Source organism: Ursus americanus, chromosome 8 (assembly GCF_024610735.1).
Source record: "Ursus americanus isolate L20-20 chromosome 8, mUrsAme1.1.p, whole genome shotgun sequence".
Classification (NCBI taxonomy): Eukaryota; Metazoa; Chordata; class Mammalia; order Carnivora; family Ursidae; genus Ursus; species Ursus americanus.
The window spans coordinates 30,158,112-30,183,912 of NC_142134.1; the positions used below are offsets into that span (position 1 = coordinate 30,158,112).

Here is a 25,801-nt window from a genome sequence, read left to right on the forward strand (position 1 = left end):
ATCGTTTGCCTTCCTAATGCTTAGATGGATTGTCTTGGTTGACTGAACAACATACAGAGGGAAATTTTCAGTAATCAATTCCTGTAGAAACAAAATCTGGACCTCCAGTTCCTCAAGACAGGCATCTGGTAAGTGATTTATCAACTCTGTCTTTAAAGTGCCCATATTTTGTATAAAACTGGATTTCACAAGTGAAAAATTAGAAAATGTGAAATGGAAAATTCTAGTGTGGATGTTTTGGTATACAAAGAGAAATATTTGGGGATTCTTAGGTCCAGATTTTCTAGCAGAAATTCACAGGATTATTTTTCATATTTAAAATTGCATTGAGGTAGTCTACTAACTTCAGCTTCATAAAGCTAAAAACTAGTTTTAAATGTTATTAGTCTTCCACCTTCTAGTATTTCTGTTTAGTTGAAAGGAATATTCTTGTATGGTCCACTGCTAGGCAGAGATACAAGTCAGGTTTTGTGTATGTCTTGAGATTCCCAAAGAATTGTATTGTATAGATAGTAGATAAATGCATTTTCCATTGATGACTGCTTTATTTCCTTTTTTCAAAAATAATTTGACTACATAGCATGTTTTTCACTGCAATACATGTATGATCTTTCTTTATCTTTAAATTAGAGAACCACTACTGTGATGTGTTCTTCAATTTCTAGAAATTTATTACTTCCTAAAAGGTTTTGAAACAAAATTTGAGCTATGTTTTTTTTCACATGCACCCTTCTATTGTCACTTTAATGAATAATCACTTGAGAATAGTCTCTTCTATATCTCTTTGACTTTTACCTTGGATTTATTATCAAAGGGATATTCTAGGAACACCACATCAGTAGAGAAAGTCCTAATGAATGAAGAGCTGCTTGATACCATTAAATTCTTACTGTAGTAATGAGAATATTTAGCATTATATTTTAACAACAGACAAAAAAGCTTAACACATATTAAATCCAAATATTTTAAATTAAAGTAATTCTAGTAGGTTGGACTAACCTAAATTATTAACCTAACCTAAATTAACATTAACCTAAATAATGCAAGTTTTTCAATGGATAAATGTTTAGTCACTTTTTTTTCTAAAAAGATACAAATATTTTCCTCAGATACATGAAAATTCATAAGCCATTGTTCTGAAAATGTTCCAAGTTATATTTTTACTTTAATGTTATGTAGATTTGTTAGCTATCAACATGTATAAGTCTATACTGAACTTTAAAATCACTACATCCCCCACCGAAATTGGGGATAATGTAGTTGAAGCCTTAGTATCATATGATACCTAAATTTCCAGATGTACTAAAAGAGGTATTTTATGTGGTTTAAAAAAAAAAAAAGTTCATTTGCGGTCACATGACTCATTTAGTATCTCCCGATGGTTCAGAGTCTGCAGAGGGTATTTTGCAACAACAATTAGACTCTCTGTTTTCTCTGGAATGTGGACAAATTTATATCTTTCTTCACTGCATCTAAGAGCAACTTCCTCTTGTGTTCTGAAACGATAGAAATAAACTTAAAAGAGTTTGAAACTGATTTCAAAAGTCATTTGGTACTAGCTTTCCAAAGCTTTTGTGAATTTGCAGAATACTTTCAAGGATCTGTGTCCAGGCAGAACCTAGCATGTTCCTGTCTATGCACAAGTGAGGCAAAACCATCTGCTCTTGTGAAGAACTGAAGCTTTACTAAGCTTCACAATGTACATGTCACATCACATCTCATAGCACCACATCCTGAGAATAGATTTTAGAGAAGAGGAGGAGTGGAGAGAACACTAATCTTTTCTAGTGAAAAGAAATTCGTTGTTTTGGAAAAGGTTTGGTGACATTCCTCAGATACATTTCTTTAGTTCTGATCCAGCCCACTATGGACCACTGTGCCCTTGGCAATGTGGATTTAAGGTTTGATCTAACTCCAGTCTTCTCAAGTTAGCAGAAATCAATGTTTTCAGCCTATATAAATGTTGTTATTTCTCAAAGACACTGAATTTTGTATCCCAGCCTCCAAAAAAAGTTGTGCTATAAAAATTACAGTACTTATAGAAGTTGAAGAGAGGCAAGAAGGAAACACTTTATTTTTTATTTTGTTTATTTTGTTTATTTATTTATTCATTTGAGAGAGAGAGAGAGCAAGCACAAGCAGGGGGAGCTACAGGCAGAGGGAGAAGCAGACTTCCTGCTGAGCAGAGAGTCCAATGGGAGACTCAATCCCAGGACCCTGGGATCATGACCTGAGCTGAAGGTAGACATTTAACTGACTGAACCACGCAGAAGAGGAAGGAAACATTTCAAAGGAGAATGATGAAATACTTCTGTTAACACAAGTGCTCAAATTATTTTAAACATTAAAACAGAAAAAACATGTGTGTGTGTGTATACATATACACATATATCAGTATACACACACACACATATATATACCAATATTTCAATTCTCACACATATATATCAATTTTTTAAATGATGAGTTAAGAAACAGATAACAGATATAGGCCAAAAAAACCCCCCAAAATACCAATACTATTGTCTCATAAGATAGGAATCAAAACAAAATGATCAAGTGTTAAGTCAATCTATGATAATAAATATCATATTCCATAATAAATGCAATCATAATTTTATATTTTAGAGAGCATATTTTCAAAATAAAAAGAAAAACTCATATACAGCGTATGTTAAAAGTTTTGATAGAAATTGATAGAAACATGTACAGAGGGGGGCGCCTTGGTGGCTCAGTCATTAGGTGTCTGCCTTCGGCTCAGGGCGTGATCCCGGAGTTCTGGGATCGAGCCCCACATCAGGCTCCTCCGCTGGGAGCCTGCTTCTTCCTCTCCCACTCCCCCTGCTTGCGTTCCCTCTCTTGCTGGCTGTCTCTCTGTCAAATAAATAAATAAAATCTTTAAAAAAAAAAAACCATGTACAGAGGGAAATCTTACATAATATGAATCTATCTGATAGATAGTTTAAAAAAGATATTTAAAGATTTAAAAATATATTGATATTGAATTAATTTGTGTATATGCATATATAAATACACACATTTTTGCTTGTACTACCAATAGGTAACAAAACTTGCAACAAAATGATCATTTATTGACACAAAATCACAATCAGATATAAAATACAAAATTTATGATGTTTACATTCTCTAGACCAGCAAATTAACATAGAGAATGTAATTAAAAAGTGTTGTAAAATGCAACAAATTAAATTAGCAAATCAAATATATTTTCTTTAAAATAATCTGTTGGGTTAGCAGTTATCATTTAATTAAATACAAATTATATAGTAAACAATAAAAACTGAAAATTATTAAAGTCTCTGGGCTTTGGCCAAAACTGACTGTGGACAAATACAAAACTTTAAATGCTTTCATATTAAATCAAAGGAAAAAAAAAACCCTAATTATTCAACTGAAAAACAAAAAACAAAAAAAAGGAACAGGATGGTCTTCAGAATCCTTAAAATTGGTTATGATTTTTTCTGAGTACAGATGATACATAGTGTTGCATTAATTTCAGGTGTACAACTCAGTGATTTGACAGGTTTATACATTATGTTATGTTCACCACAAGTGTAGCTACAAGCTGTCCTGTTACATCACTATCAAAATATCATTGCCTGTTCCTTATGCTATGCCTTTAGCTCCCATGATACACTCATTCCATATCTAGAAGCTTGTTTTTCCCTTGTCTTTTCACCATTTTGCCCAACCCCACACCCCTCCCTCTGGCAACCATCAGTTTGTTCTCTGTATTTATAGTTCTGATTCTGCCTTTTGTTTTTTACTCTACTCCTTTTCTTTTTTTTTTGGTTTCCACTTATGAGTGGAATCATACGGTATTCTCTGACTTATCTCACTTAGCATAATACACTCTAGGTCCACCCATGTTGTCTAAAATGGCATAATCTCATCCTTTTTTATGGCTGAGAAATATCCCACATCTTCTTTATCCATTTGTCTATTGATGGACACTTAGGTTGCTTCCATATCTTGGCTATTGTAAATAATGTTGCACTAAACATAGGATAAACATATATATTTTCAAACTGATGTTTTCATTTTCTTTGGGAAAATACCCAGTATCAGAATTATTGGATTATAGAGTATGTCTATTTTTAATTTTTTGAGGAAACTCCATATGGTTTTCCACACTGGTTGTACCAATATACATTCCCACCAACAATGCACAAAGGTTCCTTTTCTCCACATCCTCACCAACACTTGTTGTTTCTTGTCATTTTGATTTTAGCCATTCTAACTAGTGGAAAGTGATAGCTCATTGTGGTTTTGATTTGAATTTGTCTGATGATTAGTGAGGTTGAGCATCTTTTCATGTGTCTGTTAGGGATCTGTATGTCCTCTTTGGAAAAATGTTTACCAGGTCTTCTGCCCATCTTTTAACCAGTTGGTTTATGTTTTTGGTATTGAGTTGTATAAATTAGTTATATATTTTGGATATTAACCCCTTATTGGATATATCATTTGCAAATATCCTCTCTCATTCGGTAGGTTGACTTTCTGTTTTAGTTGATGGTTTTCTTTGCTGTGCAACAGCTTTTTAGTTTGATGTAGTCCCAATAGTTTGTTTTTGGATTTATTTCCTTTGCCTTAAGAGACATATCTAGAAAAATGTTGTTATGGCTGATGTCAGAGAAATTACTGCCCATGGTTATGATTCTCTATTTCACTACGTACATGTTGTTTGACTTTGGGAATTGCTTAGAATACCTTCAAGTTTCAGTTTCCTTTACTGAAAGACAGGATGAAATAATATCTATCTCAAATACTGCTATAGAGGTAAATTATTATTAAAGTTATTTTTAATCTTAATATTTATTGATTTTTACTCTGTGTCAAGCATTGTTCCAAGTACTTTACTTATTTAATTCTCTCTTTTTTTTTAAATTTCATTTATTTATTTAAGAAACAGAGAGAGAGAGACCAGGAGCAGGGGAGGGCTGGGGGCAGCAGGCAGAGGGAGAAGCAGACTCCCGGAAGTCTGACAACAAGGGACTTGATCCCAGGACCCTAGGATCATGACGTGCGATGAAGGCAGATAGTCAACCGACTGAGCCACCCAGGCACCCTACTTATTTAATTCTTATGACTATTCAACATGGTGGGATGTAAAATAATTCATATTTTACAGAGGAGGGTAATCTGGCAAAGAAAATTTACAAAAATTATTCAAAATCACACTTGAAAGGTCCTTTTGAAAACTGGCTCCAATCCATTGTAGGTGCTCCCTAAATGTTTCTTTCTTTGCCTTCTCCCATCTGCCCTTGCCTACTTTTGACCTTCCAAAATAGGAAACTTGTTCAACTCTCTAACCAACTCTGCAGATACTGACTTTCTCTGCAGGAGAAATCCAAATCTTCTACTTTTCAGGTGAAATCCTACAGCACCATGGTGACAGAAAAACCAAATTTTTAAGAAAGAAACAAAGACAAAATAGAGGTAAAGAAAAAAACAACCCATATACAAACACACACAACACAATTACATTTTTAAGGAAGATACATGTTTGTTATCCTATTCCTAACATTTCATTTAGGCTTTCAAACAAGCCGGCCTCATTATAAAGCAGAGTTGTTTACGCTTTCAGGAACTGAGACGATGACTTCACCAATCTCTTCCATTGCTATGGTACTGGAGAGCTGTTTTCTGGATTTTATTAGGCCCTGGGGATCCCAAATGGAGAAGAGTATAATTAACTCTTCACCATCAAATACTCACTAATATAAAAGATCCTGGCAATAAGAGAGTGCCTGGTACTTCCTGCCTATGTACAAAGAATTGCCTGAGGATATCAAGTAATAGGGTACATCTAACTGCGGGATATCTGTATGAGGTGGAGGAGACAGGAAGGTGCAACTATCTCCACTTAAAGGCTAAAGTTGCCAAGCACTTTTAGGGTTGATGACTTGTTCAAGACTGATTATAAAGCATAGATTAAATATAAAAACTTCAGCCCATAATCTTTTTTTGTGGGACTGAATCAAGGATAGAGAACAGTTCTCCAGGTGAAAGAGAATGTATTTTTTTCTTTTCTGATTTGAGTCAGGGTTGAAATTTTTCAAAAAGGATGAATTTTGAGATTATGCTGATATAAATGGTGCTAATATGATAACACGTTTAGAAATACATGCCAGACAACATACGGCATTTTCATACACTTTAAATTGTTTCATTTGTGAGATTTTTTTCAAGTTTTATTTAAATTTCAGTTAGTTTCATTTTTGAGATTATAACACTGACAAAGACACAATGACAATGATTCTATGAAATGGATGCTATCTGGTCATATGAAATATTCTATGCTCACAAAATGTTCACTTGCCCAAAGCTACGTAGTTGGTAAGTTCGAGATTTTTCGAACAGTGGCTTTTCCAGCAACAAAGCTGAGTGCTTTTACCATTAGATGTGTATTCCCAGGATTTGAAATCTGATTTTACCATATATACATTTTGTATCATAGGGCAAGTTGCTTAAACTCTGAAAATTTCCAATGATAATATGAATGTCAAAGCTATTATTAAGTTGAAATGGAAATATACAATGTGGAAATTAGAATGACTGTAAGTGCTCATAAATCTTAATATTCTTCATATATTACACTTTAATGTTAATCCATGTTATTTTAGCCATTTAATTTGATAATATAAACTAAGATCATTTATAAGATACAACGTGTGGGAAAAAAACATGGCCTCATTTGTACGTACACAGCAAGCAAACAAAAAACAACAGTCAAAAGACACATAAGTGGATGATTTCTTACAGAGATAAATTGCCAAGATCATGTGAGAAATACAGGACACTCTGTATTATTTTTGAGATTTCATAAATGAGAAGTTTTTAGAAATGTGCGCTTTGAATTGTGATAGAAGTGAAGCAGCATTTTAATTAGTAGTACCCTAACGGAATTCTTTCTAGCAATAAGGAGGGTTGTGTTACACATCTCCCTCCTTTCTTGTTTCTACTGTGGTGACATAAAGCATACATATTGGTAAGAATATTCATTTTACTTAGAATTGTGTAACGTTAGAGGTGAAACCACCTGGAGTGACCATTTTGTGCATTTCCCACGTTTAGACAGGTAAAACATGGCTCAGAAATATGAGGTGAGTAGCTCAGGGCTCTACTGCTGGTGTAGAGAGAGCTGTGAGTGAGCTGTGCCCAAATGTCACTCTTCAGGTTCTCAATGCTGCACTGCAAAGAGCCCCACAAATACAGCATTTGTATTGTCAAAACAGTTGAGTTTTTACACATTTAAAAAGGAGTTAATAAACTCTGTCCCAAAAGGTCAGAATCTGTTAAACAGTAAAATACTATCACTTTCCAGGAGAATAATGTATTGATTGTTGTGAGTTTAATGTTAATTTTTTATGATTAAGACACAACATATGCTCAGGTACGATATTTCATTATTTTAACTCATGAATGGGCATGCAAGTCAATTGTTTTGTTCAAGTTAACATGGACTAACATTGGCTTCTATCAGTGAGAAGAGTATTAAATAGGGGTTATAATGATCTTTCCAAGGGGTTATAATGATCTTCCAGAGGAAGTTATGTTTCAAGGGACTATTTCAGAGAAGCAAACAAAGAGACCTAAGGGAAACAATCACCTTTCCATATGTCCTGAGCTCTCATCAACTCAAGTTCTCTCACATAGTAACTTATATGCAACTCAAAGGGGTCATTCTTTTAATGATTTTTTGGCTCTGATTCGTAACTTGAGGATATTCATTGAAAGCTCTCAGGAGTTTAAAGGTAAGTTAAATTTGACTGCATGCTTTACAACAAATACTTTTTGCTTGGGGCTTTTTAGGAGTCACGATGCCAACTTAGAATATTAAACTCATGCAAAATCTGAATCAGATTTAGGAAATATTAAAATATTCCATTGATTACGTCACCTTTAATGTACAATCTATAACAGCCAAATATTGTTATAAACACAAATATTCCAAAAGTAACAAAAAATTGTATATAAATTAAAACATTTCATTATACAGTTTTCACACATGAAACAAAGCTAAAATGTACAATTTTTCTCTTTAGAAATGGTTCCAAATAAAATCTTATGCAATCAGATAAAATATATGAATAAATGAGAATAAACATTATTAAAAGAAATCATTAGCAAGATTCAGTTTTTCTAAAAATCATTTTATATGCATTTTAGTAGATGACATCTCTATGTATTTATAAAGTACTTTTAGTGTGTGTGAGATGTTGAGCAAAAAGGAATACTGTTTTTTCTCTTTTCTACCTAGAATATTCTTCTGTATCTTTAATTTCCCAAACCTCATGGTCAAAATCAAATCACACCACTTGTACTATAGATTAGGTGACCACCTCCACATTATTTGGCACTTTTAAATGTCATCTTGTATTAGGAGTTAAGTCTTCAGTGTTTGTACTTAGAAGGTAGTGATAGAATAGCAATTAAGATCGCTGGCCTTGCAGTCAAGACTATTTGGGTTCAAACCCAGTCCTGCCACTTACTGACAGTGTGATCTCCGCAAGTTACTAAAGTTTCTCTATGTTAATTTTGCCCTTGAGAAATGGGTATAATAGGACTTAACTTAGAAGATTTTTATGAGGATTAAATAACAAAATACATGCACTAAAAGCAGGGTTGTGTGTGTTTGTGTGTGTGTCCATGTGTGTGTCTGTGCACATGTGTATAAATGTGTGTGCATTTTGAATAATGATTTAGAATGTAAGCTCCTTGTTGATTGGGTGTGACCTACTGATACTTCTCAGCACATCCTGAAGTGCTGGCTTCATAACTATAATTACAGTGGCAAGATAAAATAATTTAATCCCTGATTATTCCACCTAGAATATTGCAGAGGTTTTATTTCATTTCAATATACATTTATTAACATCCATAAAGTAAAGGCTTTGGGATTACAGCATCAAATATATGTTCCAATGAATCTAAATTCTAATCATGGAAACAGACATTGTAAACAGATAATAGCAACACACTGAAATATAGAAAAGAGTATCAGTCTATTCAGGATTTAGAAATGGAGAAAAGACGGTAATTGATTTTGTCCTTAGGTCACTAGGAAGGCTTCTCAGAGAATGTGAAATTTGTGCAAGGTTTTGAGGAATGAATAGGAGTTTTCCAGATGCACAAGAGAGGAGTATCAGCTCCAAGACAGAAAATGCAGGTGCAATAGTTGGATGTGAGGGGGTGGTGCCATCTATACAGGTGTAGATATAGATATAGAGGTAGAGATACTTTTTTCATTGTCTTGTTGCTGGAGGTTAATGTCCAAGTGAGGAAGAGATAAGCAGAGTCATAGAGATTAAATGTGAAAACCAGGGAAAAGCTCTTTAAACTTTATCCTTTCGACTTTGGGGTTGTGATTAGGTTATAGAGATCATACTGGTAGTTGGCAGGTGGAAGTGTAGGAACTGAGCTTGGAGATAAGAAATTAAAACTAATTTTAAGATCATTGCCACACTACAGGGTGGATGATGAAAAAGATATAAATAAAGGCAAATTTGGGGGCAATCATATTAATGATAATATTAATAATGGCTACCTCTTACCAAATGTATCCCATGTTTTATCAATATACACATTATATCCATCATCTTATTTCACCATCAAGCTAGCTCTATATATTAAATAAATCATTACCTCTGTTTTAAGATTAGGAAATTGAAACTTGGGTTTATGATATATCCAGAGTCCAATTGGTAGTACATGACAGATTTGGCATATGAACTCTGAATGTAGAGACCTTACAGTCTAAACCACTAAGCTAGTTCATAAAGAGAAGCTGCTTTTCGCAAGAATACTTGAAAGATAAAAATAATCAGATTTGTGAGCCATCTGGATTTGGGAGCTTCAAGAAGAAAGCAGAATCTGGATGACTTACAGACTTCTGACTTGAGTGTGGGATGAATGCAGTATCACTAGAATATGAGATACACAAAAAATCCAGGACAAGAACTAGTTCAGTGGAGAGCAGGGCTAATGAGTTCAACTATGATTACTGAATTTGAAAAAGTTGAAAAACATCTGGGAAACTGAAGAGAACCAACTACAGGAATCCAAAGAAAAACAACACTTCTGGCTTCAATCCATAGAAATATTCCTTTGGAAAACTGAGAATTAACAAAGAGATAGGATATCAGTCAGAATGTGATAACATGGAAATCAAGAGAGGAGAACTTCAGAAGAACATACGGATTTAATCATTTATATTGTGTTTGATCATTGCAAGGGCATTGGCAAGTTATAAGGAGAATTATATAAATTTCTTTATTTACATTTGTCACTTCTTTTCCTCACATTTCCATATTAGTTCATTTACATGATTCCTCTGTTCAAAATCTGAAGTGGCCTTCTGTTTCTTTATTAACTGAATACACACTTGGCATTCCAATATTCACGGCTGTCCACAATAGGGACAATTTTTCAGCCATGTCTTTCATTATCCACTAGATAGCACATTTTATGGAGTGAAAAAGCTTTACAGTCTTTTGCCTGGTCAATTTTTGGCACATGGTTGGCACTTACCAGGTATCATTAAAGAAGTCAATGAATGGATGAGGCAACTTCCTAAACATGTATAACTTTCAGTCAATGTGACCTGCTCATCCTCTCCTGAACATATCTCATACTTTTCTTCTCCTTTACTGTTGTTCATGCTTGCACACTGTCATGAATAATCCTAATGTCTATGTTCATTAAAACACTACTAACCCCTCACATATTACCTCAATGTAATTATACCATTCCAGGTCTTTCCTAATGTCCCACATTTGCTGTCTTTCTTTTTTGAATCTTTGTAAAAACATTATTTTATGCTACTATATTCAATCAGGTTTGAAATATAAACTTTTTTTTTCTTTTTTTAAATGTTTACCTATATCCATCCTTCCCCGCCTTAGCAATGACCTGGGAGATACAGATAAGGGCATTATCTTTCCAGGGTCAGAGTAAAGGAAAGGAAAAGGAGAAAAGGCTTCATTTTAAAAGTATGAGGTCTTGATTTGTTGTCTTGGGTGGAAGCAGTCTACCTCAGTGTCAGCTACTTCTCTTCTTCCTCCATTTGATTTAGAGGTCTTCGGTGTCTCTACGGGACCAGGTGACACATGCAACCTTCTTTAGCTGTGTGATGTGTACCCAAGGCTTAATACTTTTTAGTTTTGTAGCAGTGTCAGTGGTCAGGATCACTCAGTAAGGTCCTTTCTGATGGGTCTTCCTCTGATGATGTTTCTACAATACCCAGCCATTAGGAGCCAGACTATGACCAGCAGGACCCTATGCATTTAGATCCAAAAGCCTTCTTCAACCTGCTGATGATAGGCTTGAGCATAAGACATTAGAGACTTATAGTACTTGGTCATGCTAGTATAAGATGGTGAGGGACCAGCAGGAAGTTGTACACTGAAAGAATTTTAAGACGTTTGTAAGGTTTTTGTTAAGGCTCATATGATTTGTCTGGTGAAGTGGGTTCCTCCATCACTGGAGATCATGCACAGTATACCCCGAGTGGGGAATACACGTTCTAACAGTTTCTTGTGTACAGTGGGGCCATTAGCCTTGCAGCAGGGGAAAGCTTCAGCCCATCTGGGAAACACTCATCCAGTAACTAGAGCATGTTGATAACCCACACTAAGTGACAGTAGAATGAAGTCCAGATGTGGGTGTCCAGAGGGTCCAGAGGGAGGAGTCAGAGGCCTCTGGAGACACAGATTGTTTTTCCAGGATTACGGACCTGACAAGTCAGACATTGTGATAGGCTATTTTTACGGTTTTGCAGAAATCTCTCCGTTAATGTCTGTTTATAATTTGAGTCATCTTAAATGCATTATGGTGGGTAAAAGAATGCAAAAACTGAAAAATGGGGTTGGTCAGGGAGCTGGAGAGAACCAAGCAGGTGTCTTGGGTTTCCTAGAGCCCTGACATTCTTTAATTTACAGCCATTGTTTACTCATCTAAATTTCGGATTTTGGAATAGACCATTGCCTTGTTTCAAGGCCATCAGGAAGGCAAAAGTCAGACCATGAGGGGTCAGTTTTTGCAGAAACAGAATGGACTTTACGTACAAGTGCCACAATCTTACAAATACAGTATAAAGAAGGCTTAGTATTACTTTTTGACAATGCTTCTCATGTAATTTACATATCAAATAAGCCTGATTAATCTAAAAATCCTTTGAAATATTACAGCGAAAAATGACTTCATTTAGAATTTCATTTGAAGAAGTTTGTCAAAAATATTAAAAAAGTTTCATAGCACTTCATTAAATTAGATCACAAATTATTATGATCATGACCTGAGCCGAAGGCAGACGCTTAACTGACTGAGCCACCCAGGCGGCCCTCTAGATATTAATTTAACCTAATTCATCATTTAATTTAACACAACTTTAAGGTTTTAGCCTTATTTTTAATTTTAAATATTTCTGCAATATTGAATATCTCCGTCAGATGTAAGATGGGTCCCAGAGATGGTTCAAAAAATATTACCTTCTCAAAAACCAGAGGCACTTACAAAAATTGCCAAAAAAAAGAAAATAAAAAACCCCAAAAAACCAAAATCAAAACCTAAAACCAAAACAAAACACCACAAAAACAAAAACAAACAAACAAACAAGAAAAACAAAAAACCCCAACAACCTGCATGTTCCAGGCAAGCAGAAAGCCAAGCACAATTATGAAAATGAGACAAGCAAGAAGGCCACAGCTCTCTCTGGGATAGAAAAATTCAATTAACAGTGGGTTTGGATTTGGAAAGAAAAGGTCAATGTGACATTTTATTTTGTAATCTCTACTGAGCACTACGAGCAGACATTAGGAAAAATTGATTCTAAGAGAAATAAGAGTCAGAGAAAGACAAATATATGGTTTCACTCACATGTGTAATTTAAGAAACAAAACAGATGAACATAGGGGAATGGGGGAAAAGAGAGAGAGGTCAACCATAAAAAACTCTTAACTATAGAGAACAAGCTGAGGGTTGATGGAAGGGAGGTGGTCAGGGGGATGGGCTAAATGGGTGATGGGTATTAGGAGAATACTTGTTACGATGTGCACTGGGTGTTATATGTAAGTGATGAATCACTAAATTCTACTCCTGAAACCAATATTGCAGTATATGTAAACTACCCAGAATTTAAATAAAAACTTGAAACCAAACCAACCAACCAAACAAACAAATAAAATAAAAAAAATACAGGGATTGCAATATTAATGTTAACTTATTTTATGGCATGATGATTTTTGAGCAAGATTATTATACTACTGCCAAGTAGAAGATACCAGAATTTTGGGTATATAATAGTAATTTTTAAGAATACGATATATGCCATTCATTATGATAAATTATGAACATTGCCCCCTTGTCTTTTTTATTTTTGTACTCAATATATTGTCATAGAAATTTGGAATCCATCTTTTATTAAAATTATATGCAAATATCAAAAAAAGAAAAAGAAGAACTCATTCTGATAGGAATTTTTCCCTTTTGCCACGTGCAGAAAAATGAAAATGGACCATTTCCTTACACCATACACAAAATAGATTCAAAATGGATGAAAGACCTAAATGTGAGACAGGAATCCATCAAAATCCTAGAGGAGAACAGAGGCTGCAACCCTTTTGACCTCTACCACAGCAACTTCTTACTAGACATGTGTCCAAAGACAAGGGAGACAAAGGCAAAAATGAACTATTGGGACTTCATCAAGATAAAAAGCTTTTGCACAGCAAAGGAAACAGTCAACAAAACCAAAAGACAACTGATAGAATGGGAGAAGATATTTGCAAATGTCTTATCAGATAAAGGGCTAGTATCCCAAATCTATAAGGAACTTATCAAACTCAACATCCAAAGAACAAATAAACCAATCAAGAAATGGCCAGAAGACATGAAAAGATGTTTCTGCAAAGAAGACACCCAAATGGCCGACAACTATATGAAAAAATGCTCAACATCACTCAGCATCAGGGAAATAGAAATCAAAACTACAATGAGACACCACCTCACACCAATCAGAATGGCTAAAATTAACAAGTCAGGAAATGGATGTTGATGAGGATGTGGAGAAAGGGGAACCCTCTTACCCTTGGAAATCCCAGCTGGTGCAGCCACTCTGGAAAACAGCACAGAGATGCCTCAAAGAGTTGAAAATAGAGCTACTTTTTGACTCAGCAATTGCACTACTGGGTATTTACCCCAAAGATACAAAAGTAGTAATCTGTAGGGGCCACCTGCACCCCAAGGTTTATAACAGCAATGTCCACGATAGCCAACTGTGGAAAGAGCCAAGATATCTGTTGACAGATGAATGGATAATGAAGATGTGTTTCATATATACAATGGAATATACTCAGCCATCAGAAAGGATGCTTACCATTTACATCAACATGGATGGAATTAGAGGGCATTACGCTAAGCGAAATAAGTCAATCAGAGAAAGACAATTATATGATCTTACTCATATGTGGAATTTAAGAAACAAAACAAGGGACACAGGGGAAGTGAGGGAAAAATAAAACAAGATGAAATTAGAGAGGGACACAAACCATAAGAGACTCTTAATCATAGGAAACAAACTGCTGGGGGGCAGGCGGTGTGGGATGGGGTAACTGGGTGATGGACATTAAGGAGGGCACACGATGTAATGAGCACTGGGTATTACATAAGATTGATGAATCACTGAACTCTACCTCTGAAGCTAATAGTACATTATATGTTAATTAATTGAATCCAAATTTAAAAAAAAAGAAAAAGAAAAAAAGAATTTTTACCTTTTGCTGTCTTCTACCTCAACCTGTGCCCACTAATTTTTCAGCGTTTTGGCCTCCAAGATCCCTCTAGCAATAGCCTTTACTTGCACAAAATAAGACAAACAAACATGTACACCTTAACACACCTGCAGTAAGCAAAACATGTCACTGTGGGCTGGCCAAGAGAAGTCCCCATGCACATCACCAGCCATCCCCAGTGTGGACTAAACCAGCAGACTCCATTGGACAGGAAATGGGGAAAGGACTAAACCAGCAAACTCCAGTAAATAAGGATCTCAGACTGGAATGGGGAAGGGATTCCAACATGGGATTGTGGACTGAACCAAGGGCTCAGGAGGTGCGCCATTAGAGCTTCCTGTGAGTCTAGACTGACTCGCTAACCCTGGACTGGAAAGCCAATTAGATCAGTAGCTTGAACGCAAGAACAGAGCTGAAACCAAGAGGACTTACCGACAGCCCTCCAAAAGGGCAAGAAAAACAGTGGACTCAAAAGAGCTTGCAGGTGCTGCACCCCTGTTTCTAGTTGTCCCTAAATGTCATTCATTTTGGATCTCAAATCTGCTAACAAAATTCAACTGAGCATGTCTTAAGATCTAATTTATTAAGTGATTCATGAACTGGGTAGCCTCCCATCAGGCAAGTAGAGAGACGTTCCCTTATGTTGTTACTGGTGAGTTTCTCAAGAGATTTGCAGTTAAGGTAGGGCCTAGATAACACAGTAGGAAAAACATATTTGGGATGAAAGAAATGACCTCGGATTTAAATGTTTTAAATTTGCGCAGCAGTTGGGACACTCGTGGAAATGTTCAGAATCTGTAAGTCTTTGTCAGGCTGGTGATACTGACACTTACATGTGTAGCTCAGCATAGGGAGGGTTCACAGAGTAGATGAGGAGGCTGAAGCTACATTTGAGGCTTATCATATTTAAGGTATGGACACTCATTCTGTATGAGTGTCCCTTTCTGTATGAATTCTAGTTATCATTTCTCTCTCACTACTCAACTCTTCATTCTTTATCACTTTACCAGGTTCTATTTTTCTTCATGGTGCTTATCTCCATATAGTATGCCTATTCTTCCTTTGTCTAACTCTTCCTTTGTCTAACTCAGACACCCTTTCTGTATGAATTCTAGTTATCATTTCTCTCTCACTACTCAACTCTTCATTCTTTATCACTTTACCAGGTTCTATTTTTCTTCATGGTGCTTATCTCCATATAGTATGCCTATTCTTCCTTTGTCTAAATCCACATGGACTGTAAGCTCCATTAGAGTAGATATTTCATCTGCAAATTTTCCTGTGGCATCCACAGTATGTTGGAAAGTACAATATAGACTATACCATAGTAAAAAAAAAATGCAGACACCAGAATACGATGGCTTAACATAATGAAGAATTCTTTTTCACTGTCACAGTCTGATAAAGGGTGGGAAAACCACCTCAATCTTGGATCTAGGCATCTGAACTCACAGACTAGAAGGGCTCTGTGACCATGGAAGAGAGGAGTGGAAGGTCAAGGAAAGGACTTACATCACCCATAGCCCAGGGACCAGAACTTAGTCAGATGCTCCCGCTCCAACTGCAAGAGGGATTGAAAAATATACTTTCTGTGCTTAGAAAGAAAGAAAGTTGTTATGAATGTATGGCATATTCTCTGCCCCAGTTCTTGTCTGCAAACAGCTTGTGGTACCCAGAACTTCCCAGCAAATACTATTAAAAAAAATTGGAATTTGTTATTTAGCAACTGGGGGGAGAACGGGGGCAACGTCTACTACGAGCTTTTAAAACTTTGTTTCTTACATTTTTTATGCTTTTTTTTCACAGACAGATATCCATGAAAATTAGCAAATATTAACAGGAAATATGATAGTACCAATACCATCAAATCATAACCCAGTGCTGTCATAAGTTTACTTTTGAAGTATAGCAAACCTATGGTATTTATAAATCCCAAGACTTTTGGTAAAAGCAGAATAATAATAATATTCGAATATATACTCCTCCCCAGGGATGCTCACGAACATCCCAGAACCACTAATGTATCACTACCCTTTCATATTAGGACAGAACTATGGTTGAAACTGTACATCATGGTGGGTCAGCGGACTCCCTTGTTTGGGTAGAGAATAGCCAGAAACCCCATATATTTCAGACACACTTAATTACGTGGAAAAAATCCTGAAGTCTCTAGTGTCTTACCACATAACTTGGCAAGTATTTACACACTCCTCCTCATCAGCACTCCACGCTCATAGGCCTTATTTCTCTCTCCCATTTTAGCATCTATGCACATGCTTTTTCCTGGCTGGGAAGTTGGCCTCTTCTCCAAATTAACTCTTAGTTATTTCCCAGGGGAAACTTTTCTAAGCAGCTTGATACTGTCAAGTTCCTTTTATTTATAGATATATCTCTGTTTCATAGCCCTTACCTCCAATGAAAATTTCAATTTATTGGTATGATTGTTTAGTCGGTATCTATCTTTCCCCCTCACTTCTAAGCACCATGAAGATAGCCACAAGTTTTTATATTCATTAGATTCCCAGTGCACAGTTTCAGCCAGATATTCAGTAAATATTTTTGAATTAATTAATTTTGCCTTCACGACATTGTCCTTTATGTTACTATGTACAAGTGTATTGAAAAACAAAACAAAACAAGTAACAAAATCAGTAACAACAACACCTTGTTCTAGAAAACAAACAAAAACCTGGTAGCTAGCCAAGCAAGGACTTGTACAGTTTGTCTTTTGTTCTGTGATACACTTTGACATAGTGGAGAACATAGCTGGGATGACTCTGGGTAGTATGGACATTTTGACAATATTAATTTTTACAATCCGTGAACACAGAATATCTTTCCATTTATTTATGTCTTCTTCATTTATGTCTTATAGTTTTCAGTGTACAGTTCTTTCACCTCTTTGGTTAAATTTATTCTGAGGTATTTTATTATTTTTGATGCAAATGGATTTATAATTGGGTTGTCTTCTTCGTTTATTTTTCTGATAGTTTGTTAGCACATAGGAACACAAAAATTCTTGTATATTGATTTTGTATCCTGCAACTTTATAACCTTTTAAAATAAAAAGTATTTGCATGGGGCAGGGTAGAAGTGGAGCTGAGAGGTCTTGAAAAAAAAAAAGGTAAGAAATTGCACATCAGGAAAGGTGCAGTTTATATTATAGCCACCGACTCCAGAGACTTCTGATTTTAATTCTTGAAGAGAAGTTTAGTAAGTGCCGGAGGACCTCATGAAGTCTTATAAACCTGAGCTTGTTAGATAGTCTCTGTTTTTATAGAATTTCGGAGAAAGAAAAATAACTACTTCGGCCCCTGCAAAATTGGGAAAATAACAACATGTTTTGAAATAGGACTTAGGATGTCTATTTCAAGCTCACCCACTTTTTATATATGATAGTTAAAGAGACATAAAACTACCTTTATTAGAGCCCTGCTCAGAATGGAAAATGACACATGTTGCCAGTGTTAAAAAGTTCATCAGAGCAATCTCTCTGATGCTACACCTACCTCCAGTTTGTTTCTTTTCCCAGCCTTTTTTGTCATTTAGTTCCTCTTTCCCACCCTATGTTAGGCCACTCTTCAGTTGTCAGTTAAGAAGGCCCAGTGCATTATAGGGCGTATTTAAATTCCCCAGCAATGAATGGGCAGCTCTGTGGTTACACTCCCCTGACTCCAAAGTCCAATACTTCTTTATCTATCCCAGCAATCTTTGCCCGAGGAATCGTGTACAATTCAATATACCAAAAGAAAGTGTTGCTATTTCACATATAAACAGCGTATATGAAATCAATCCTGCAAGGCCTTTTTAGTTTGTATACTCTTTCTTCTTCTACTGATTCATAATCCACAGGAAAGTGATCTAGTGCTGTTGGATCTATAGTAATGAAATACTAATTTATTCAATAAAATATCAATTTATTTTTTTAAGATTTTATGTATTTACTTGAGAGAGAGAGGAGAGAGAGAGAGCACAGGTGAGGGAGAGAGGCAGAGGGAGAAGGAGAAACAGATTCCCTGCTGAGCAGGGAGCCCCGATGAGGGCCTACATCCCAGGACACTGAAATCATGACCTGTGCGAAGGCAGATGCTTAACCGACTGAGCCACCCAGGAGCCCTATTATTAATGCTATTAAAACAAAGACTTTTTAACATGCTTCCTTTTGTTTAAAATCTAGTTTCTGAAAAATGGACAAGAAGCTGGATGTCTACAGGAGGGAGTTAGTGGATGTTCAGGGTGTCCCCCTCTTCTGGAGCACTGCTGAGCAGTGGTCCCAGGTGGAGTCCTTTGAGAGTCGACCAGATGACCTTCTGATCTCAACCTACCCCAAATCTGGTAAGATCTTTTTATGTATTTCTACTCACTGATTGGTTATAGATCCATATGTATAAGCCCACTGATCTTCTGATCATTGGTCAAGGGAACACAGTAGCACTTGCTGGGACAGTTTTGTCGCAAATCAGATAAACTCACTTTTTATTGTCAAAAGGCTGCAATTGAATGGGAGCTAACCTGAGGGAAAATTAATGCTGTTGTTTTATTTTCCTTTTTAAATTGAAATAAAAATTATTAAAACTGCTTATCTAAAATGATTTGGGTCCATTAGAATATTTGCATATCTATAGTCATTCTATGCATTTTAATGTTTACATATTTTGTTCATTGTATTTTAATTATACTGCATAAAATATTAATATTTTATTATCTTAAACACTTTATAAATGCATTTAGAAATATTTTGTTATAAAGTTAAACAGCTGCTGACCTCAGTATATGATCTCAGAAAGGAGAATTTAAGATGCCTCTGTAAGAATCCATAATTTTAATTTCTCCAAATCTTTTCATGACAGAGTCTTCCAATTCACTCAGTGATAGATGTACAGAGAGATCAGAGAATGGGTTTTCTCTGGCCTTTTATCCACTTAATTAACTTGAGCCCATAATCAATCAACTGTTCCAATTGCTAAATTCCCTAAAGTCAACTTTTCTTTATATGTCTGCTTCATTTCTTAAAGGACTGACGGACAAGAAGTTTTTAATAAGTACTAATCTTTTTATATGATAAATATTAAAATTACTTCATGGGGATATGTAGCAAAGCCTGGAAGAAAACACCTGAATTTTTGGAGATTCTAATGTCAAGATTATAACACTGTATGACAACACAGAGATCCTGTCAGGAAATAAACAAATGTACAATACAGAACTTTGAAGAAATAGAAAACAAGCTTCTTTTGGCAAAAGCTTATTTTTTCTTTCTTTTCTTACTACATACATTGCTCTTTGAGCAATTCACCAATCCCAAATTGTTTGGAACCAAAACTACTCTGTATCTCCTTATGGAGATACAACTTTAGAAAAGGTAGGGCAGTTACTGAAAATGTACACGCTCTTTTTGTTTTGCTATTTTAAAAAATATGTTCACAGGCAGAGAACCATGAAGACCATCTTTGGAAGGTACCACTATACAAATAGTTTATTTATGAAAGTGGTCTTTGAAGCTGGATTTCTTCTGACATAGTAAAAGCTAGGTGGCTTGATGGCTACACATGAAGTAATTATATACTCTTGGTCATTTTTTTCTTTGCTTTTTTTTCTCTTTATAAACTGTTGAGAACATGTCTTAAAGTTAATAATATATCATTTCCCTGTTAATTTTGTTGTAAAGGATCCAAGCTAACTTACTCCTTATATGAGGTAAATCATGTGTTTTTTTTTTTCAAAAACTATTGAAAATAAACATTGCCAATTTGAAGCATAGCTAAAATGGTTTTTCTTTCTATCAGATTTCAGTGGCCATAATTTGAACCATTCACTGACAGGAAACGAAATGTGTTCTGTTGTACTTTAGAATTTAGGTCTCTTTTTTTCCCCATGAATCATTGCTTAAGCCTAAGCCAGATGAGGCAACAAAATCTTCAAGGATAGTATTAATTTGACTCACCTTTTTCTTAGCACTGTAATTGTCTGTGTTAAAGGGATGAGGGAGATAGTCTCATATTCATGATTTAGGGATGAAAAGGAAGAATTGTCCACAAGAAAGGACTAAAAAGGCCTAAAGTATTCTAATTTATGGAACCAATCCAAAAGTATATCCTTGTGCAGTTCATTGGCCAAAAATCTATGTAGTGCATAGATTAATTACTTCATTTAATTTTTTAGTTTCCACCCATGATTATTCAATTTAGAGACTATCATTCATTACATGTTCGGTAAAGAGGAAGGGGATGGGAAGAGTTAAGAAGATATTGTTCTCCTATCTTATAATTGCTTTTTCAGCCCAGCCTCAATAACCTGATCATTGAATACTGTAGATAATTAAATAGATCATATCCTTATATACTTATGACTTATGATGATGTTACCTCCCTATAAACTCATCATAAGTTGAAAATGTATTTAATACCAAACATCATAGCTTAGCCTAGCCTACCTTAAATGTGCTCAGCATACTTATTCTAGCCTGCAATTGGGCAAAATTAATGCAAAGCCTATTTTATAATAAAGTGCTGAAGATCTCATGTAATCTATTGAATACTACACCTTAAGTGAAAAACGGAATGGTTGTGTGGGTAAGACTGGTTGTAAGTGTATCAGTTGTTTATCGTCATTATTGCCTGGCTGACTGGGAGCTGCAGCTTGCTGCTGCTGTCCAGCTTCACGACAGAAACCTTCAGATTGCTGCTTATCACTAACCCAGGAGAAGATCAAAATTTAAAATTCAAAGTTCAGTTTCTACTGAATGCCTATGAGTTTCACACCATTGTAAAGTCAAAAAATCGTAAGTCAAATCATTATAAGGAGGGGACCATCCAAATTTAAGGGCTGTTTGTTCCAGTTCTTTGAAAAATATCATTGGTATTTTGATCGAGATGTCATTGAAAGTGTAGATTGCTCTGGGTAGCATAGATATTTAACTATGTTTATTCTTCTGATCCATGAGCATGGAATATTTTTCCAACTTTTTGTGTCTTCTTCAATGTCTTTCAAGAATGATCTGTAGTTTCTAGAATATAGCTCCTTTACGTCTCTGGTTAATTCCGAGATAACGTATGATTTTTGGTGCTATTGTAAATGGAATGGATTCCCTAATTTCTCTTTCTTCAGTCTCATTGTTCATGTATAGAAATGCAACTGATTTCTGAGCATTGATTTTGTATCCCGCCACATTACTGAATTGCTCTATAACTTCTAGTTGTTTGGGGGTGGAGTCTTTTGGGGTTTCCATATACAGTATCATGTCATCTGTGAAGAGAGACAGTTTGACTTCTACTTTGCTGATTTGGATACCTTTTATCCCTTTTTGTTGTCTGATTGCTGTTGCAAGGACTTCTAGTACTATGTTGAATTATAATGGCAAGAGTGGGCATCCTTGTAGTGTTCCTGATCTTAAGGGAAAGGCTTCCAGCTTTTCCCCATTGAGAATGGTATTTGCTGTAGGCTTTTCATAGATGGTTTTTATGAAATTGAGGAATGTAGCCTCTATCCCTACATTCTGAAGGGTTTTAATCAGGAAAGGATGCTGTATTTTGTCAAATGCTTTTTCTGCATCAATTGAAAGGATCATATGGTTCTTGACTCTTTTCTTGTTTATATGATCTATCACACTGATTGATTTGTGAATGTTGAACCACCCTTGCATCCCAGGGATGAATCCCACTTGGTCATGATGGATAATCCTTTTAATGTACTATGGGATCCTATTAGCCAGGATCTTGTTGAGAATTTTGGTGTCCATAGTCATCAGGGATATCGGTCTGTAATTTTCCTTTTTGATGGGGTCTTTGCCTGGTTTGGGGATCAAGGTAATATTGGCCTCATAGTTTGAGTTTGGTAGTTTTCCTTCTGTTTCTATTTTTTTGCAACAGCTTCAGAAGAAAAGGTATTATTTCTTCTTTGAATGTTTGGTAGAATTCCCTGGGGAATCCGTCAGGCCCTGGACTCTTGTTTTTGGGGAGGTTTTTGATCACTGCTTCAATCTCTTCATAATTAATCGGTCTGTTTAAAAAATCAATTTCTTCCTGTTTCAGTCTTGGTAGTTTATAGGTTTCCAGGAAGGCATCCATTTCTTCCAGGTTGTTTAATTTATTGGCATAAAGCTGTTGATAAAAGTTTCCAATGATCTTTCCTATTTCATTGGTTTGGCTGTGACCTCTCCCCTTATTTCACAATTTTATTAATCTGGGTCCTTTCTCTATTCTTTTGAATAAGACTAACCAGAAAAGGCCCCGAATTGCCAAGGAAATGTTAAAAAGGTAAAACAAAGCTGGGGCATCACGTTGCCGGATTTCAAGCTATACTACAAAGCTGTGATCACAAAGACAGCATGGTACTGGCACAAAAACAGACACATAGACCAATGGAACAGAAGAGAGAACCCAGAAGTGGACCCTCGGCTCTTTGGGCAACTAATTTTTGACAAAGCAGGGAAAAAAACATCCAGTGGAAAAAAGACAGTCTCTTCAATAAATGGTGCTGGGAAAATTGGACAGCTACATGCAAAAGAATGAAACTTGACCACTCTCTCACACCATACACAAAGATAAATTCCAAATGGATGAAAGACCTCAATGTGAGACAGGAATCCATCAAAATCCTAGAGGAGAACATAGGCTGTAATCCATTTGACATCAGCCACAGCGACTTTTTTCATGACACATCTCCAAAGGCAAGAGAAACAAAAGAAAAAAATGAACTTTGGGGACTTCAGCGAGATAAAAAGCTTCTGCACAGCCAAGGAAACAGTCAAAAAAACTAAGAGGCAGCCCACAGAATGGGAGAAGATATTTGCAAATGACACTACAGATAAAAGACTGGTATCCAAGATCTACAAAGACCTTCTCAAACTCAATACACTTGAAACAAATAAACAAATCATAAATGGGCAGAAGATATGAATAGACACTTTTCCAATGAAGACATACAAATGGCTAACAGACACATGAAAAAATGTTCAAAATCATTAGCCATCAGGGAAATTCAAATCAAACCACATTGAGATACCACCTTACGCCAGTTAGAATGGCAAAAATTGACAAGGCAAGGAACAACAATTGTTGGAGAGGATGTGGAGAAAGGGGATCCTTCTTAAATTGTTGGTGGGAATGCAAATTGGTACAGCCACTTTGGAAAACAGTGTGGAGGTCCCTTAAAAAGTTAAAAATTGAACTACCCTATGATCCAGCAATTGCACTACTGGGTATTTACCCCAAAGATACAGACGTAGTGAAGAGAAGGGCCATATGCACCCCAATGTTCATAGCAGCATTGTCCACAATAACTAAATCATGGATGGAGCTGAGATGCCCTTCAGCAGATGACTGGATTAAGAAGATGTGGTCCATATATACAATGGAATATTACTCAGCCATCAAAAAGAATGATTTCTCAACATTTGCTGCAACATGAACAGGACTGGAGGAGATAATGCTAAGCAAAATAAGTCAAGCAGAGAAAGAGAATTATCACATGGTTTCACTCATTTGTGGAACATAAGAAGTAGGAATATTGGTAGGAGAAGAAAGGGAAGAAGGAAGGGGGATAAACAGAAGGGGGAATGAACCATGACAGACTATGGACTCTGGGAAACAAACTGAGGACTTTAGAGGGGAGGAGAGTGGGGGATGGGATAGGCTAGTGATGGGTAGTAAGGAGGGCACGTATTGCATGGTGCACGGGGTTTATACGCAAGTAATAAATCATGGAACTTTACATCAAAAACTTGGGATGTACTGTATGGTGACTAACATAACATAATAAAAAATTATCGTTAAAAAAGGAGGGACCATCTGTACCTTAGATCCATTTCTCAAGACTAATGAGACACAATCTCATAACGACCACAGGGACTCCATCTAACTCCGCTCACTTAGGATCTATGGTCTTTTGTTTCTGAGTAGCACCTAGGCTCCACAGATGCAATCCCAAAGTTCTCTTTCTATCCTTTTTTCACACCTCCACGGAATGTTTTTGCCTCAATTACTCTTCGGTCCCAAAGTGTAATCACATTTTTGACATTAATAAAAACTGTACAAATTGCTGCTGTCAGATTTCTTGAAATTGGCTCCTTCCCTCTGCATTCCACTCAGGAGGGTGTGCTACATGACTGTCTCTTAAATTATCCGTGTTTCACTTACCTTTTGTGACTTACTTTATGATTATTTTAATTAAATTTAGTCTCACTCTCTCACACACAACACATATGTATATGTTCAAGTTAGATTAGGATGTCTCCTCAGAAAAGTGGGAAGAAAAAAGGAGGATGGAAAGGAAGAGCACTGTTTGGTTTTCAATATATTTTTTTAAAGATTTTATTTATTTATTTGACAGAGATAGAGACAGCCAGCGAGAGAGGGAACACAAGCAGGGGGAGTGGGAGAGGAAGAAGCAGGCTCCTAGCGGAGAAGCCTGATGTGGGGCTCGATCCCAGATCACCGGGATCACCCCCGAGCTGAAGGCAGATGCTTAACGACTGCGCCACCCAGGCGCCCCTTGTTTTCGATCTTATATTGAACCTCTTACAGCCTTTTGACAAAGTTTATAGTTGTTTCATTTTTTTGCCCTTAGGAACAACCTGGGTCAGTGAAATATTGGATTTGATCTATAACAACGGGGATGCGGAGAAATGTAAGCGGGACGCAATATACAAACGAGTGCCATTCATGGAATTGATCATTCCTGGACTCGAGAATGGTATTTTCTCTGAATGTTCCTTTTTACCGTAGGAATAAATCCTCCTATCATTTTGTGGTGTTTGGGGGAGTCATGATAGGAATTGCTATATACAGAGCTTGGACAGTGAATCCTAAGTGTCTATAATAGAAGAGTAAGAATTTGGTTGTACTAATGTGCATATTATAGTCCTTCTGCACCCAAGGATAATACCTGCATAAGAGGACATTTTGATGAGTATATATTTTTTCTTAATTGCACAGATGGAAGTCTTCAACATTTAAATGTATAATCATTATATACAGAAAAGTCAGGGT

The 25,801-nt window shown here is 36.0% G+C and overlaps 1 protein-coding gene across 2 annotated transcripts in view; it reads left to right on the forward strand.

Annotated features, from left to right (window-relative positions):
- LOC123786752 (sulfotransferase 1 family member D1) overlaps window positions 1-25,801 on the forward strand; it is a 35,461-nt gene continuing 9,660 nt past the window's right edge. Inside the window, exons 1-3 of one of the 2 annotated variants that reach the window (XM_045789128.2) lie at window positions 1-128; window positions 18,991-19,148; window positions 25,380-25,505. In XM_045789128.2, the coding sequence (XP_045645084.2) occupies window positions 19,001-19,148; window positions 25,380-25,505 (274 nt within the window). In that variant the 5' untranslated portion in view covers window positions 1-128; window positions 18,991-19,000. The remainder of the gene's footprint in view (window positions 129-18,990; window positions 19,149-25,379; window positions 25,506-25,801) is intronic. The other variant, XM_045789131.2, reaches the window with a different exon arrangement.